The sequence below is a fragment of the Struthio camelus genome, chromosome 1 (genome assembly GCF_040807025.1).
Source record: "Struthio camelus isolate bStrCam1 chromosome 1, bStrCam1.hap1, whole genome shotgun sequence".
Lineage (NCBI taxonomy): Eukaryota > Metazoa > Chordata > Aves > Struthioniformes > Struthionidae > Struthio > Struthio camelus.
Window position 1 is genome coordinate 124,594,347 of NC_090942.1, and position 18,797 is coordinate 124,613,143.

At 39.9% G+C, this 18,797-nt stretch overlaps 1 protein-coding gene across 2 annotated transcripts in view; it reads right to left on the reverse strand.

The window, feature by feature from the left end:
* C2CD2 (C2 calcium dependent domain containing 2) overlaps positions 1 to 18,797 on the reverse strand; it is a 39,314-nt gene that overhangs the window by 7,677 nt on the left and 12,840 nt on the right. The window contains exons 4-12 of one of the 2 annotated variants that reach the window (XM_068914798.1): positions 18,356 to 18,457; positions 14,245 to 14,361; positions 13,822 to 13,942; positions 10,521 to 10,629; positions 7,174 to 7,235; positions 4,427 to 4,566; positions 3,965 to 4,136; positions 3,104 to 3,217; positions 448 to 575 (exon numbers count right to left, since the gene is read on the reverse strand). In XM_068914798.1, coding sequence (XP_068770899.1) covers positions 448 to 575; positions 3,104 to 3,217; positions 3,965 to 4,136; positions 4,427 to 4,566; positions 7,174 to 7,235; positions 10,521 to 10,629; positions 13,822 to 13,942; positions 14,245 to 14,361; positions 18,356 to 18,457 — 1,065 coding nt within the window. Of the gene's footprint in view, positions 1 to 447; positions 576 to 3,103; positions 3,218 to 3,964; positions 4,137 to 4,426; positions 4,567 to 7,173; positions 7,236 to 10,520; positions 10,630 to 13,821; positions 13,943 to 14,238; positions 14,362 to 18,355; positions 18,458 to 18,797 lie in introns of both variants that reach the window. The other variant, XM_068914790.1, reaches the window with a different exon arrangement.

Consider the following 18,797-nt stretch of genomic DNA (forward strand, 5'->3'; position numbering starts at 1 on the left):
AGTCTTCTGTTTCCCCATCCTCTGAACATAGCCCAGAGAGGACTAGAAGGTTTTTCAGATGGTTTTGTTTAAACAAGTTTGACAGTCAGAAAAATCTTTCATACTTTTTCTGTGCATCTTCCCTCCATGACAAAGCACAGGGTATGACTAATTACTCTTCTCACCTAAACTGGTCCGGCCAAATCCCTAATCCTCCCACTCCTGTCAAAGGGCACCATGCATTTTTTAGTCAGGCTGTCAACCTAAGCCTTAAGCAAACAAAACCCCCTGAAAACAACCCCACCCTGACTTGGCTTCACTTGAAACAGTTACTGAAACAGGCACACAGAATTAGATCCTACAGAGCCTGCTGAATCAGAGACAGCAGAACACACATTAAGTTAGCGTCAGCAGAGCAAAGACTCTTTGGTACTAATCATTACGTGCCAGTGCTGTTTTCCTGTTTACCTTTGACACCCCTGATATGATAATGGTGCTTTTCTTCCTAGGAGACTTCAGCTTCTGCTTTGCAGACTCGCTTAACTGTCGAATGGCTGCTTCTGCAACGGGGTCAGTGCCATTCAATACCAGCAGTTCTGGAAGGAAAGCATTTTTTTCAGAGGGGAAAGAGAAAAACAGGAAAAATCAGAGCAAAGAGAGGCACAGTTTCTTCCTGACTTAAAATTCAAAGTAGTTAGCAGAAATGGTTTAAATACCATGTGTACCAGGCCACCTTCCAATCAACCACCTAGTTGCTGGGTTTCTTTCCTTTCCTTTCTTCTCAGCTTGGTCTATGTTACCCAGTCTTCTAAGAACAAGCACAAAAGCTTCACTTACAGACCCGACCTAAAGCATGCACGAGGTTTTGGAGGCTTATACAAAACGTTCAATTATTTCAAGGTATTACTACGCTACAACGCAGTGACTGTTATCCAGCCATAAGTGGTGGATAGTGTCACAGATGTTTAGAGCCATAGTGCTACCATGGTACATGCTATAAAGCTAGCATGTGCTAGTACTTCTTCAGCCAACTGTTTTGCTCTTTTCCTTCCACTGCTCAGCATTTCCAGATTTGCTGATGACAATATGATAGGATGGGAAAGGCAAAGTGGCAGCCGCTCTGCTCTTCGTAAGCTGCCTCTACAGTCTAGAAATTGAGCTTCCTCTTCCCTACAAATATTGTACAGCAATACAGAACCTGCCTTATAAAACACTCTTGAAACACAGGCACAACCAGTTTGTTTTTAAGCAGGGCTACTTCTGTCACTTAATACGCGTGTACTTCAGGCACAGCGAATATACACTAATCAAGTTCATCAAGCTTAGAAACAAACAACGCTAAGTTAACGAAACAAAGGAAATCAAATTATTTGTCTGAGATGGGCTCTTTAACCAGAAATTAAACAGTAAATGAATACTGGGTACGGCATTAGTGTTAATTAAACTGAGTAGTGCCTTTAGCTATTATGCTATTAAGGTATTAAAAGGTGAGGCCTAAACAGTTACAGTGCACTAAGTATCTCAAACACTTTTAGAACCTAGGAGTATGCGTGCACAAGTGGTAAAACACGCACACACGTCTGCCCACCTATCACAAACCCCTTTGCCATCTTCAAAGCCCCACAGGAACAGCTGACAGTGTCCAGGTCAACGTCAGTGGCACTTGCTAATTCTTACCACTGTTGCCATTTAGAATCACAGCAAGGCCATGGCATCTTTTGCATAGTGCTTGCTGCTGTTTTCTAGCTAAAAGCCGAGAACAGGCTTGGCAGCTGCATGATGTTTGTAATAGCTATTACTTAAGTTATTGCCCTCCTGAATGCTCCTTTGTATTTCTTTCTTCTGACTCAAGCTTTTGTTCTAATGAGTAATTTTTCCTGCTATGTTGTACAAACATTTCAAAGAAATTCCCTTGCACTGTCATAAAAAGAAACACACTGCCCATACCTACTAATCTGCTCTAGATTGTATTCAGATGAGTTTTCCAGTAAGCACTTTGTATCTTTGACACCATAATCAGTTATGAGAGTCAACACAGAAGTCTAGCACTATCTTAACATTTCCCAAATTGGCTTAGCAATACCCTCCTGCTTCATGGTGTCATCAGAGTAGATGTGTAGATGCAGGGAAAGATTCAAGTGCTACTTGCTATTCATGGTTATTGGTTCACACTCTTTCCCCGGCTTTTTGTCCTTTGTCCAATCCATCTCCAGCTCTACTACCTCTACTACCCAGCAAGCATTCCGACTGTTCCAGGAGCAGTCTAGATCATCTCCAGATTGTCCCTGTGTGCACCTCGATTCTACACAGAGAGAAGTGAACTCCACAACATCTGCCATTCACAGCTACACTGGATCGATCACCTCTTTCATTACTGTTGCCTACAGAGAACAAAAAGTGACCATGCAAGGGACTGGAAAAACATGCTGAAGATTCAGAGTTGCACCTCAATAAGGTAAAATGTGACAGAGTCAAAATCAGGTTAAATAACTTAAAATACAGTCAAAGGGAATTTACAAGTAGAGGTATTATCAATGCTACCTGACATTCTGAAGGCACTTCAACATCTGTATGCCAGGTGACTTAAGAAGGTGGAGGAACAGGAACAGCAAGATTATGTATTTGCCTCAGCCCAAACAAAGCCTGGTGGCAGGGCTGCAAAGAGAATTTAGTCTTTCTACTCTTTCAGCCTGCCTTCCATCGAATCAGCCACAAGGACTTACCTTCAGACAGGGGACTCCACAGTGGCACCAGGGGTAAGCGTCATAGGGTTTTCGCTCAGTATTTTGTGCAGCGTCCCTCATAGCTTTATGGAAGAGGGATCTTTCATTCAAAAGGAGGAGAAAAGCCAGGCTGGCTTTTCTGCAATTGCCTCGCCTCTCCAAACCACAGCTCGTTGTTATTTTTTCAAAATCAGCAATTTAAATCACCAAGTAACAATAGACTTCTATTGCAAAATTGTTTGTTATATCCCTAACCACAGCCTTTCCTAACATAAACATCTTAGCGCCTGTTGAAAGGCAGTAGCCATATGGGTTTGCTGTTACTTTAACAGGATTACAGTAATCTCATGTGTAGCAGAGAGAGATGTATTCTGATTAGAAGCTTTGAATATTTCTGTTACCTGTATCTGAAGATGATAAAGTTTTGCTGACAGGAGCACCATGGGAATGGATAGCTTGAATAGAGAAATCTTTTTCAATCACCTTTACTTTAACTGGAGTTTTCACAGGAGAATCTGAGGAGGAAATTTCTTGGTTATTTATTTAAACTATTTGGGACACTTATAATCAAAATAATAAGAATTTATTATATTACTGTTAAAGCATGTTCAACTTGTGCCTGAGAAAGTTGTTTAATACAAATTCTCAACACATGTTGTCTACAGTAACCAATACAAAAAGACCTTTAAAGTGGAGGACTTTATTGTGTTTAAATATTTTACTGTAATATACTAGAGAATATCCACTTAAGTAAATGATCTGGTTTGACAACTTAAAAGAATGCAGCTCTTTGTGTGACTTCACACAAAGACTGTTTAGAGGTTTCACTTTCATACTTATCCCCAAAAGAACCAAAGAGCCTACTCCTGAAAGGTACTCTGAAAAACTTGATCATAAGATGACACCAATTCTCATTAGAGATTATCGTCAAGGTTAGAAGACAGGACGGTCTGTCATCAGTAGCCATTCTAAGAGTCTGACACTTTTGTCATGTAGAAAGTCAGCCACCAAAACCTTGCTCTTCTGTTTATCATCCCAAAAGTGTTTACAAAATATTAAACAGAGCATTAGCCATTCCTCTGGTTTGAGCAAGGCTTCATGAAAGTTAAAAACCTGCTTCTGAAGAATACAAAAGACGCCTCCCACCACCAACACATCAGAGAAGCCTGGATGATAGTGCCCTCCCTTCCCACCTTTCCTCACCTTCTGTTACCCCACAGATAATCCTAACAGTGAACCCAGAAAAAATTGGACTTCCTCACCTGTGCTCAGTGGAGAAGATCTCCCTTCTAGTCGAGGTTTGGTTTTCACAGCAGTTACAGTAGTGACCACAGTCCCACAGGGCATCACAGTTCGATCCTTTTCTATCTTGGTGGCTGGCGCTGCAGAAGAAACTTGCCAATTCTTTAATTCATTGGGTTCTACAAAAGAGAACTAGGAAGACAAAAAAAAAAAAAAAAATCTCACTTTAGGGGCACAGTTAAGCAAGAAAGACGCTTACACTCCTATCTAGTACTCTTTTAACAATTTTACCACCATTCAAGAGCCAAATAGCTAATTCTTCTGAAAAGCACACATACATCCTGAAACGATACCATACAATATGAATGTGCTATTCTGACACATTGCACTGTGCAGTGAATGACTACCCGAAGCACAAGATGAGCATTCACAAGTACTTCCAGAAGTCACAGGACCACCACAAAAGCATCCAAATTCAGTACCTCTGCACTAATGGATCCTAGCCCAGGCCCCAGCTCTGGGCTGCTGTCGCTGGCCCAGCCGTTCAGTGCAAAGCTTTGCTGGCCAGAAGGCTGTTTCCTGAACAAGTCGAGAGGTACAGTTGCCCTTGCCGACAAAGAACCTAGAATAAATAAAACCAATGTAATCAGCACTCACCTGGGCTATCAGTATGTTTAAGGCTGAGAATACAGGGAAGAACAAAAGCAGCTAGTTGCAAGAACTGGTTCCCAGCACAATAAGCAAGTTTTCAGAGTTTTCTTTCCTTTATATGACTATTCCTCGTGCATGGCCTAATACTATGCAACAGAACAGAATGGAGACATGAAGCATTATTGGTTTGCTGCTATTTCTGGCTATTTTTTTCCCCTCTATATACAGAATGCTTAAGGGAAAAGAAAAAATCTAGAAATATTTGGAATGTTACCATTAGGTTCTTGAATAATCTCCACAACAAATTACCTCTCCCTCTTTCATGTCAGAGAACACTCCCTGGATTCCTGGTAAATTGGTGTATCTCGTTAGAAATATTCTTTCTTAATTTAATCTTTAGTACAAGTACAGTCGTACACTTGTTTCTCTCATTACTTTATTAGCTACATTAGACTGGAGCAAACTATTAGGAAAATTACTGCATGATTTCAGGGATAAAATGCTAGCTCTAGAAAAGAAAACAATCTATTATTATCAACACACAAATCCTATTCCAAGCCTGTAGGGAAAAGAGCCATTAAGAATTTCATTAAAGTTATGAATGATACAAGGAAGGAACTCGAGAGCTTCATGCTGTTATTTTTTCCTACGAAAGACAAAGAGAGATCATTATATTCAGATGATCTGGGTCTTTCCTTCTTAAAATGATTCTACTTTGAGTTTTCCATTCAAATTTTCTGAAAAAGCAGCCATGGTGGTACGGGGGGAGCAGGGTGACTGTCAGTGCAGCCAGGCAGGGTGTTTTTCTTCAAGAAACCAGGCAGAAAGTTACCTGCATTCTCAGTATGAAGCAGAATGTTACTGACATTGTTTGAAGGACCCATTACAAGAGATATTTGGGTTCAGGCCACACTACACTTTATTCAAGCAACAGTATGCATTTTGTGACTGTATATACATGCTATATCCTTAAATTCACCTTTTTTTTTTTTTGGAGAAAGAGGAGAAGGAAAACAATTCATGAAGTATGTTCCATATAGTTCTGTTGCAAGACTCAGTTTGGAGGTTTCCACTTTAAAAAAAAAACTACTTTTTTTTTTTTTTTTTTTCTCTGAAGTTGATGCTGTTTGTAATTTTTTACAGCACTCACCTACCATTGACTTATTGACTTCCCAATAATCTTCTGCAAATAACCACTGATTATCTGCAAGGAATTACACCATTTTTTGCATACCTAGCCTATTAAAAGAAAAACCAAAATCCAATACCACACACACATTCCACTTGGCTGTATTACTTATTAACTGTGGCTTAGATAACATATTATTACCTAAGTCAGATTTAATAAATTATTGGCCAGTCCTTCACGCAATATAACAGACACCACGGTAAAAGCAGATTTTTACTGCTGGGTGTGGTGAGTTTTGGCCAATGCTTTGTAGCTTTTTCCTGAACTAAGATGAATACAACTGCAAGTACTAAAACGAAATAGCTGAACATCAAAAAGTAACGCTTCCTTTTTCTACAAATGAAACCTGATATAAGCAGAGGCAGGCAAATTGATCCAAGAGGTGAAATACATGGTTACTAATTCTAGCTAAGCAAAACTCTGTATCAGCAAAGGAACAGGCAGTATATTTGCAGAACTTAAAATGTGTCATCACTTTATTAAAGCCCAAGTAATGAAACACTTGGAGTTTACAAGTTTACAAATCTCTTGCAAAAAGCTCAGGACGCTCTCTGGTCCTACCTTCCCTTTAACCTCACTAGAAATGCCACGCTCCTCCAAATAAACAAAATTCAACAGTGCAATGGAATTTTTTTTTTGACATTGAAGGCTAGTTGCAACTGCAACAATGGCATCAAGCAGTAAAAACATTTCATTCCTCATGTTTTACATTTAATCCAATATAACTGGTATTAATATGTTTTATACTGAGTAACGGCTAGGTGGCCTCTGGGGCTTGGAAAGGAAGGATTTAAGATTAACCATGATTTCCCGTTAGTCAGAGAAAGGCAAGGAAAGCTTAACTTGAAAACAAAGTTACTCACAGTGGAACTGTTAAAAGTTTAAAAGTCTGAAAAATTAGGATATTAGCAGATGGAAGAGTAAGGATATTGACAGGCTACAAAGAAACACAGACTCAAGTTTTCTTTGTAATTTTAACTCCACCCAGGACAAATAGAGACACTTAACAGTGTACTTGCTCTTATGTCCATGCCTGCAGATGGAAGCAACTGTGTACATAGATAACACTTAACCCATGCGAGGCAGATCTCATCCCCAAGAACTCACACTGCAATTTCCCACATATTTTTTAACTTCAAGACCTAAATTTGAAGACAGGCTTACAGAGATTATAATTGTTCCTCCATCTAGCGTTCTCCAGAGCCATTTTTGAGGAATACCTGATTTGACTACCAAGGCAAGTCAGCAGAACATATCTACACTTGAAAATAGGTTTCAGAACATTTCTTATATGGCTATGCAGCCAGGCAGAACTAAAAGAGGACTTATGTCAATATTTAGCAGGGCTCATGAGGTGATTACACAAAATAATACAGTTTTAGTACTTACTATCCGACTTTCCATCTTCTACTATTTGCAGTTGCAATGCTTTTGATTTGGCACTTAATTCACTGTGAAGTAAATGAAACTATGTTAGGTCTTTGCATGCAAGTATTTTAGTTCTCTTCCCACCCACTAGATTTTCCCCTTCCTTTTCTGGTTGCCAGCACCACAACTTTTCTTATCCTGCACTAAGCTAAGCAGTAAAACTTGCTAACTGAAGCAGGCAGTACTACATGGCAGAATTGTCAGAGCGCTGGTAATGCTTTGCACGTAGTTTCTCCTGGCCTCAGCTAAGACTGAGGGAAGGGATCATGGTCAGAAAACAAGTTTGGGTACTTCCAGCATTGTTACAAAATGTCAATTGCCTAAGATTTCAGAGGACTATCCTCTCCCCAGTAGTTTACAAATATTGCTGTTCAAGCTGATGCTGGTCCCTAGTCTGATTGCTACACAAAAGCATCAAGAAGCTGTTTCTTTCTTGCAAGCTTGAAAGTGAACTTTTCCCAAATGTGTAAATCAAGATGCTGGAACAGGTCCAATCAACAACCTATTCAAGGCTCAGCAGTATCCTGGCAAAGAAGGAAAGTGTCCTGCAAAAGCAGGATGGATGCAAGTAAATACAGGTAGTTACAAGTCTTACAGGAGAAGAGTGAGCGTTACTTTTCCACAATAAGGCTCAAGAACATTTCAAGATGATAAGAACTAACTGCTATGTAACAGAACCAATCTGAACTATTAGCAGAACTATTGTACTTTATGAGATGTACTTACTTTATGAGATGGATTAGACAAGAGATACAAAACCTTCCTTCCACTCAAGCCAGTGAAGCAAACTCAGTACCTACTGAGGAGTCTTTTGGTAAAGCTTGATTTTATACCTTTTTCATTAAGTATTCTGCCAAAAACTTTGAGGATATGCATGTATGTATTTTACTTTTCTGTTTTCAAATCAGGATGGTGTGATGTTGCTGCAGACGTTCCACCTCCATCAGATGCTCCGGGACATCATCTGTGAGGTAGGTTTCAACTTTTCCCCTGCCACTACCATGACCTCCTGTACCTCCAAAACTTCTAAGGAAGCACCTCAAAGGTATCAGTTCCTCCTCTTTCTATAAAGCTCAAGCAGAGACTGACACAGTGGTCAGCACGCTGGTCTTCAGATTAGTGAGGTATTTTGTTTGAAGAAAAAAAGGAGAGGGGGAGAAATGAATATGAAAAGAAGGTATGCAGACAAATCCTGATCATTTATCTTTAAAAATCCCACAAGACTTCCCCAAGCTTACTTCAGGCACTTCTAAAAAATACCCAGCACCATAGAAAACCCAGCATTATCCCTAGTGTCAAGGTCAAATTCCAGTCAACTTAATCACATCCTGCTTGCTTGCCCTCTCTCTGCACTTTCAGTAGGAAAGGGTATTCTTATAAACTTCCCGCCCGAGAGCACTGGGTACATGTCTGTTCTACAACATTGAACAGACAAGCTCTTCCACCAACAGATGGCTGAAGTGATTCACAAACCCAGTGGGTGAAGCACTCTGAGATACTCCAGAGTAGAAAGTTGCTACAGAAGTGCATTGTTTCTCCTACTGTGGAAAACAAATCACGTTAATCCCCAAGTCTGGATGGCAACATAGCACACCGTCACAGAAGAACGCAGTCTGATCTGTGGCTTTCCATGAAAGCCTTAGCTCCTTGTAGCTAAAATCAGACTATATAAGAGAAGACATTGGGCTGCATGTGTCTTAAGGGGGAAAGCTTCCTGGCTGTTTTTCTAGTCGGCAGCAAGATGAGCAGCAGGAGCACACACAGGCCATATTTCTCCATCAAGCCACATACAAAGATGAGACCTTTCAGTGTCGTCATACGACATCAATTTTTCTTTGTGGTCTACAGTGACTTCAAATCTCCTTCAGCCCTTGCATAGAGAACATTGGTCCCCTGTGAACGTAAGTCCTGTGCAACTCTTGATGACCAGTTCTGGTGCCTTCCTTTAAATCAAACAACCCCTGCTGCTTTTCTCCCCAGCACACCTGTTTCTGCAGTGCACGCACTCATAAAATTCACAAGCACAGTCCAGCAGACTGTGCAATGAGGAAGAAGAAAGATCTATGCACTGAACACTCACTGCCTCTCAAAGCTGTGGAGAAGCATGCGAAAGTTCACACTGTCCTCAAGGAAGAAAGGACTCAATACTGACAGGAGCAGCACTGAATGCACTTTCAGTTCTTACAAGCTAAGCTGCTGCTTTATGAGAGAAGGAATGGATACAGTGAATGCCAAGCTGTGATTAGACAGTGAAGAAAAATGTCATAAAAACCAAGCAGCACTTTTCTTTGATATGCATATATATAAAAACACATACGTATATATACATATATATATATATATATAGCGAGAGAGAGAAAGAGCAAGAGAGAAAGAGAAAGAAAGAGAGAGAGTGAGAGAGAAAGGAAGAAAGAGAGAAGGGGGGGGGGGGGGGACAGAGGAGTGGAACTTCTGTGGGATAGGAAAGCTACAGAAAAAAATGACCACAGAGGTTTGCTAGGCATCAGGTGCCTCTCACATGAATAACCTGGTAGAAAAAGCAGCATCTGCAGTACATCACATGGCAGCACCTCTTCCCTGTTTTCCCGGGAAGCTGCCTGTGCTCTCATGTGCGAGTGTCTAAAGCCACTAGAGAAACACACCTTTGATCCACCCCATCAGTGGCTTCCTACACTCAACTCAAACAATACAGAAGCTACCAGATATTTTCTGCTCTGCCGCTAAAAGGTGGAAATTAAAATAAATTAAAATTTTACAACTATTCGCTTTTGATTATATGTATAGAAGCTGTATATATCACAGAAAACTGTGTAAGCCACCTGAAATTCCCATTTTCATTCTACAGAAAAAAAAAATAGTTAGTTTTACACTTTCCTTTTAATAATAGTTACCATTCTTTTAGATGGTCAATTTTTTCATATATTTATATTTCCCGGTGAGGAGAGGGGCAGGAGAGAAATCACATTTCCTGAAATGTAGTTTTCAAGAAAAAGTGAATTCAAAACCTTGCCAACACTTTTTTGGGACTTACTTAAAACACAGAGTAATTTATCATGCCTGTTACCATCATCATTTATTAGAGTCAGATATTTGCCAGGGAAGATCCGGACCTATTTGATCTCTTATCCATGCAGAGAGTAATTAGGTATCCTGCAGTCCCTACCAATGCCAGATTTCTGAGACTACTTGACACACTTGACTGGACATATTCAAAGTATCTTTCTTCCTTCGAAACCTTGCATAGCTTAAGTTAAAAAAAAAAAAAAAAGTTTTACTATAAAAGTGTTCTCAGCAGGTAAGTTACTTACAAGATAAACTCTTCCTTCCAAAAGGGATTTGCAGCATTTTTGACTACAGAGCTGGAAAACTTCTGCACAGGGTCATTCAACTGAAGTATACACGCAAGGTTTGTGCTGCCTATAAGGAAAAAGAAAAATCAATATCCAGGTATTAATGCTCCATCACCGGTAGGCACACTCACTCAAAAGAAAGTGAAGACCCTCTTTGTTATCTACTGCCCACTTGAACAAACTACTAGAATCACTTCCTCACCCACCCACAGAATAAATTTCTCCCTTCCATTTAGTTTGTACTCCATCTGCATTAATGGCTGTGGTCAAGACTGGGTCATCATTGTCCTATAAACTGCTCAGTATAGTGTGAAACATGATGACCCTATTTATATTCTGGCATGAAGCAAAAAGTTGTATGAAGGCCAAAAAAAAAAAAAAAAGACCAAAAGGGGTGGGGACACAGAATAAATATCAAGGAGGTAGCAGCGGTAGGCTGCGGTAGTAAGTAAAGTTACTCTGAGGTTCGTAAAAAACAAAAGAAAACAAAACAAACCCACCCCACCTCATCTTTTTTTTTTTTTTTTCCTCCAAAGTTCTTACTAGGCAAAATCACAGTGATTTCTTTGGAAATCAAAGTAAAGGGGTTTTTGCAAGTTTTTTTTTTTTTTTCAGTAAGTGAACGATCATAATAGTGTTAATTAACAATGGCTTTAGAGACTGTAGCGTTTAACAAATCCATGGCATTTTAGAGTACTGGTGTAGAAATATCTACACCCTGATCTTGCAAATTGGTAGATTCACTAATTAGCATATTACAGTAGTTATACTGCTATTCCAAGGGGAAATAGGTTGCACAATGTGTTATTCATAAAATAGCTTCTTTTGTATGGTTTCTACAGCATCAAAAATCATGATTCAGTCTTGGGGTTCCAAAACATCAAGGAGAACAGCAAGAAGCTCAGCGCTGACTTTGTGCAAATCAAACAAAAGGTATGCTGCCTCCTGTTCTCCAGAAGAATCTAGGTTTATACTTAATATCATCAACTCCAAATTATCCTCTGGTGGTGTATCTGGGCTGTGGATGAGCCCTATCACTGGCACAGGGGCAGCTTGAGCCTGGCAAGGTTATTAGAGGAGACAAAGCACTATGTACATGCAGCTTATTTGGGATCTAACCCTGGAATAAGTAGTTTAGCCGCTTCCACAACGTGCTGAGCCTGAGTTAATGAACCTGGGGCAGTTTTCTGTGGAGCCAGCCATATGTCTCTGCAGAGTGCTTCTGCTGCCAGCAGTGCTAAGCAGCCTGATGCACAAACACTTGCTTAGCTGTGCCTGGAATCACACTGGAGCTACTGAATGACCGATAGCGAAACAGCGTATTTCAACATCTCTGCCCTGTGCTCTCTGGTCTACACAACTAAATATTTGTTCCTTTACAGCAGAACTCACATTTTTTCCCCAGATGATGCACTGTGGACCATATGGTACTAATCAAGGACATATGTTGGTTTATATTCATAAAACAAGGAAGCAAACATAAGCACAGCCCATAAGCAAGCCCAGTGCCAGGCCACGGACTGCTCACCGGTTGAACTACCATGCCTATAGGTAAGCCACAAACTCTTACAAAGCAGGTTAGCAATCCATGCTTTAGCTTAATCATCCAGAGAAAAAAAACACCCTCCCTCCCCAACCCACCATGCATCTTGTGCAGGTTAGACTGCAATGCTGCAGACTCTTATTGTGTCTTAGAGAGCTGCAACACGATGGTTAATGATTGTTGCAAGACAAGGCCAAGAAAGGGGAAGGGAACAATAATTAAAAGGCAGCAGGCCAAATCCAGAAGCTAGCATTGCCAGCTGTGCAATATTTCCATTACATTTAAAGTGACCAGTTAAACCCCAATACGAGGCTTGATTGCTCATGCTACGTTGGAATACGTTTACGCTGCAAGAGTTGCTAGGGAACCAGCAAAATTTCCTCCATCTCCATTTAGAAGAACAAATGGTTATTTGGATGTCAAAATCTGGGTTATCATAGTGGAGCATATTAATTGTCCCCTCTTCCCTTCATTTTCAGGAAGGGGGCAGAGATGCCTCCTATAAGAGGAATCCTTTATTGTATGAACCCCATGCTCATAAAGGTAACTCATTTTAAAGGTGCTTCAAATTAGGTTGCCCTCCCCCATCCCTTCCGAAAAAAAAGAAAAAAAGAAAAAAGGCAAGCAGAGGCAGCCAAAATGATCAGGCTCTTTCAAGAAGCTTAGCTTGCACTACAAAATTGTAGTGTAATAATGAATTTTTAATGAATTTTCTTGCAGCCTACAGTTTCCAGCACAATCTTATTTATATGTGACATTTCACTGCAAAGGCTTCCAGAATTAATACAAAAACAACTTAAAAAAAAAAAAACGGTCTGCAGAAAGTTTTAGAGAAATCACTGCCAACCAGGATGAGCAAGGCAGCATTATGCAACAATCTGGGGCAGAAACTTATTGTACCTAACTGAAAAATGGAGTACTGCAAGTAGGATACATTCATCCATCACACTTAGCAGCCACAAACGGCCACTAAAAAAAACAGTTATGGAGTTGTTAGTGACCATCAGTCAAAGGATCTCAAATCTGCATTTTCTCTAACAAAATCTGAAATATGCTTGTTTGTGCCTCAAGCAATGATGCAGGCATGCTTGCACTTGAAGAAGCTTTAATGCTTGTTAAATGAGCTCGGAGCTTCTTTCCTAAACCAACAGTGACCTCCTTTTTGGCTTCGTTCTCCGTTTGCAAGAGGTCCCCCCCAAATGTACTTTATTAGGAGGAAAAAACAGCAACAACAAAACACAACCTTTAAGGAGAGTTTACATAAAGGAGGAGAGTTATAGATACATCAACAAATTGCCTGAAGTAAAGAAAAACAGCTGTAAAAACAGGATGATCCTGAATCAAACAAATCCCACTGCAACCAGCTTAATGAGGAGTTGGTTTTGAGCCTGCTCCCCATCTTGGGTACACCCAAAGAAGTAACTTTTAAAAATTAAAAATAAACTCCAGAAAATAGTCGACCCATTTTATAAATTATGGTCAATTCAATGTGTTCAAAAATTATAGGTTTCTTTTTTACAAAAGGATCAAGATGTTTAAATAATCAAATAATATAAAACACACACAGTTTTGTACAAACTTGACTAAGTCCATATCTCAGAGTACAGCAGTTGCTTACTGCTTGTTTTGGGACAAGTTTGTAAACTAGAACTTCCAAATTATTTCAGCAGAAAAAGCTCTGCTTGAAAGCGAGCAGCATCATATGGACTACGTTACCTGCAGCACCGTGATCTGTTAGGTTTACCGTGATGTTCTTTACTAATAGTTTCAGTTCATGAGCCCTTGGAGGTTTAGGCGGACTAGTGCCCTGAGGGAGAACGCTTACGTTTTGTATGTTCTGTGAAAAGCAAGCAAAACAAGAGGGATCATGCACATGCAAATATCAAATATTTTAACTTCTGTCACATTAATATAGTGAAGTAGCCATCTAACGTGGTGTAACATCAACAAATAGCCACATGGGAGTTACAAAGCCTTCAGTGCCAAAGGCTATGTTATTTTAAAGTTATGCGTTCCATTTGTTTCTGATCACTGAAATGTGTTAAACTTACTCATTTGCAGGTCAGGAATAGATAATAAAAACACTGACCAGAAGGAGACTTATCAAAAGATTTAGGTAGGAATAAAACTTACCCGTACCTCCTTTATATCTGTAGGCTTTGTACTCAATACTACAGATGCAGAAACTGAACTAAAGAGGTTCTTCAAAACATCTCTGAGCATTTCAGATATTGCACATGTCCCTGCTGTCTGTCCCTAAGAGGAAACAAACAATCACGCTTCTAAAAATTTGGAAGAATCAAAGTTAAGGCAAAAAAATGAATCTAATATATCCAAACTACCAAAGCTATGCATAATTAATCTTTTCAGAGAGAGAAAAGGTCTCTGCTGCCAACAGCAAAACATACCAAGAAATTGTGCAAACCATTACTTAATCTTAGATAATAAGCATTAAAGGAAAACTGGAAATATACACTAAAGTCACAAGCTGTTCTGCGGGTTCATAAGACAGAGCCATTGCTAGTCACACACCCCCCAAAAAAGAGTTTCATTATCAGTTTATATCTTATGATGATGTTTTTAACTTTTTGCACTGTTTCGCACTCCGGCAACAGAACAGGTAAGGTCAGATGAGTAGACTGGCACAGTTCCACTGATTTAATGGGAGTTATGCCAGCTTGCAACAGCTGAGAACGAGCTAATCCTGTGCTGCACAGAAAAATTATTATAGCGCCTCTTGGGTGACTTCAACTTTGCTAAAAGGTGCGCTGTATGGATGGATAGTCACGCTGCTCCAAGAAACTGACTCGTGTTTGCCTGCCCAAAAATCTCGTGATAACGTGCATTTAACAAAACCTTACACACTTTCTCTTTGATGCATCAGACTGCATCACAGATTTTGCTTACATATGTAGCTTCAAGCAATTACTTGTGAGGTATATGAAGACAACGAACCATCCCTCCCCTCCCCGTGACCTTGCAGAAGTCTGCTTTCAGTGTCACGCTACTGAGAAGTTCTGTTCTGCTTAGTATCTTCAACTGAGTGAGTTTTGAAATTAAGTTATCACAGAAAGTGCAGTTCGATACTCTGTTGCTCCAAAGGTAGTTCAGGAAGACTCTCAGTGAGGTTTGTTTTCTATTCCTTAAAAAAGCATGAAGTAGGAGACATAAATCTGACCTAAACAACATGGAACTCTTTTCTTACCTGGTATCACATTTGAGAGATTGTACTGTTACAGAACAAGGCTTTAAAAGAAAGGGAACCATAGCACAGAACAGTTGGACAATTCAATAATTATACAAAGCAGAAAAACATGTGTCCTTCTGCATGCTGTAGTGTAATGAGAGCACACCTAAAACAAGTGTGCCGTGGCTGATTCAGAGACTAAGTAGCATGTATAAACGAGGCCCTTCTGCAGAAGGCCATGCACACTGATGATAAGGACACCGAATTTGCACCTTTGGGTAGATCAAGTGGGGAACTAAAGGCTTAATCCGGGTATTTTAGCACTCAGACTGTGCACTATCCGCTGTCGACACTTCCCACTAGCTTACCTGATCTACCCTAGCGCAGCTGCACAACATAACAAAGCCATGAGGAGGCAACAGCTCAAGTCCGAAACAACCATCACCGAGCAAAGCTGTACAGCCCTTTGCTCTGCTACCCTGGATGTCCTGCACTATGGTCCCCTGTTATAGAAACCTCGTGCCCTTTGGCATCCAGTTCCCAGCAAACAAGAGAAGAGAAGAGATCATTTCAGAAATCTCAATCTTATTCCAGGTGTAGGAAAACTATGTGGAATCATTTCTGTACTTGTAAAGGTACGTTTGCAGCTTGTACAACAGGTCAAACAAATTCGGAGCAACAGCCCTTTCCCAATTATTGAAGCATTATGGAAACCATTTAGGATGTCTCATCAAAATCCCAAGAATGTTGTGTGGAGAGCACTACCGGTTTCGCTACTTTCTTATGTAATCACCCTTTGATGACATGTAGCTACCGTTTAAAATCTACAACTGTATCAATTGATTCCACAGAAAGTAACTTTGTTTTGTTCATACTGTGCTCCCTAAAACAGCTACCAAAGAGGCAGCAGCACATTTCTGCAACTTGCTGATAATACTCCCCAACTTTTAAAAAATATTAATAAAGTTAGACCAAAGCCTCAGTTTCAATAATCATCTTTGTGATTTGAGATATGTAAATGAGCAGATATATCATCATTAGTTTTCATAATCTGGGAGGTTATTTCCCTCCCTCAGATCTTACTTAAATATTGCTTGATGAAGAAAGTTGTACAATTCCAGCCAGCTCTAATATGCCACCAAACTAGTCTGATATTTGTTACTTAACGATAACAACAGCAACGATAGTAATTGGACTTCTACTCATGGGAGTTTCCTGATGTTTCCATAGTTATCTGCAAAGCAATTTCATTAAAGAGCCTCCTTTCAGCCAATCTCATTTTTAGCCATGATAATTTGGAAAGAAATGCTTGATCACACCTCACTTCACTAGAAGATAAGTCATAGTGGCTTAATTGCCAAGCAAAAAGGTTTAAGACAACACATTTTACCTTGAGCTTGACACGGACTAGCGGTCTGCAGTCAGCTACTGTGGCTAGCATGAGGCACAGCATCTCATTAAGTCACAGTAACATCATCATATGTAGGACCGAGCCCTGCAAGTCATCCAGGTTGCCAAATGTAGCTCAGGTTCATCCAGCTTTTATCAACAGAAAATAGACTCTTATTATTTCCACCTTGTCTCACTGATGACGGAACTAAGTGCTGATCATCATCTACGCAGTAAAGTTCTTTATTTGTGCACAAATTATTTCTTCCAAAAGAGGAAAAATCAAGACATAAAAGCTGTCATTAAAGTTTAGGAGCTGAAGCGATTTCCAAGGTATAGGTTGCTGTCAGGTTTCAGCTCTGTTTACTTCCCCTCCTCCCCAAAGGCTAATAGAAACTTCAAAGTGAAAATAAAGCCCTTAATAATTAAGAACTTAACAGGCTTGTTTTACCAAAAACAGGCGAAGCACAGTGGGTTGTAACTCCTTTGTAACTCTGGAGTCAGACATCTTTCTAAAAGCAGGTTTTGAAGTCCAGCAAAATATATTGACTGTTGCAGAGTCATTTGCACTTGTTGGTAAGTACTTAATGATTGTTCAATATGTGGATAATCAACATGCCAGTTCAATGCACAACGGTCATTTATGTTGCTACACATGTCAATGGAATCTACATTAAAAACACTTCAAAAGACTTGTCTGTCTTTAGTTATGAGTTTTACATTTTTGTGTATGAAAACTATAATAAATTATTATGATTCTAGGTCACTCAGTACAGATCTTCAGAACCCACTAGGGAATAAAGCTAATTTTTAACAAGATCTCCAGTCAGAAAAGCGACCTCATAAAATAAAAGCAAGAGAAACATGGCTCGTGCCCCCACCCCAGGAGAAAAACATAATTATGAAGTGTAAGGGGCAAAAGAAAGTCTTAAATCATGAAGGAACTTTTTTCAGATTCGTGAATAAAAAAGACCCAGTGACTCAGTGCTTATATACTAAGATAAGGTGCAATTCAGAAAGCCTCAAGGTCACCTACCTCTTCCGTAAAAATCTTTAGTTTTTCAGAGCTGTTTCTGAACTAGGGTTGCCAGATTCCAGAACTGATTCAAAGTAAGGAAGGGGCAACTTTGTAATTACTTGGATGGAAATATCATTAAAAATTTTTTAGAAGTGCTGTGAAAGAAGTTATTTGGGAACAGCTGTTTTTCATACCTTTAAATTTGAATGAAAAATATTTGCCAAGTCATTCATTTGTTTATGAAATGCTTCAGTAATCTTGAGAGATGCTCCTAGGTTTCAGACATCCAGGGTTTTGACTGACCAGCCTTGGCAAATTTCACGGAAACAGTTTAAGACACCACTGCCAATAGATAACTGCCCCACTCTTCCAGCAAACACAGCCAGCAGAAAGAACAAGCATTTTTGCTTCAGTTGTTCCAGCTTGGTATCTTAGCTCTAGACAGCCTCCTTGCTAATCTAAAGCAATACCCTGGGTTTTGCACCGAAGGAGCTGAGATAGGTTTTCTCAGCTCCCCCAGAGCAGAGGGACAGGGTGACAACTAGGAGCAGCAACAGCAAGATTTAGCAGTGCTTGTCTAAGGCCTCTCCAAACCTGGACTACGTTTTTGCATGAGAAGATTTCTTACAACAAATAAATAAAACTTGCTGACTGACCTCTTGCACTGACGGCTGGATTTCAAAATTGGTTTCAGAGGCATTAATGAGGAACCACTCAACTTTGACATCTTCTCCTTTGTCTTTCACGTAGAGCTGAAGCTGCGGATAGGAAAGAAGTTATGGGAGAGTGCTCCGGTATTCTGTAAAGAAACGGTAGGCCACCCTCCACCCTAAGGTTCGCCAAAGCAAGGACAATACCAGTTTCTGAGTGAACAAATGCCAAAGCGAGTCTAAGAAGGCAGAAGAAGTTACTGAAGCTTTGAGAGTGTGTATCAGCTAAAAAAGGGCATTTTTTGTTCTATGCATCTGGGTAGTCTACCCAAAGTGCTATTTATCCACGGTCTTCCTAGAGAAGAAGCTTACTTCACAAATTTATCACTTGCCCCAGATGAAACTGGAATATTATTAAATGCTTTACCTGAGTTAACATGAGCTTGTA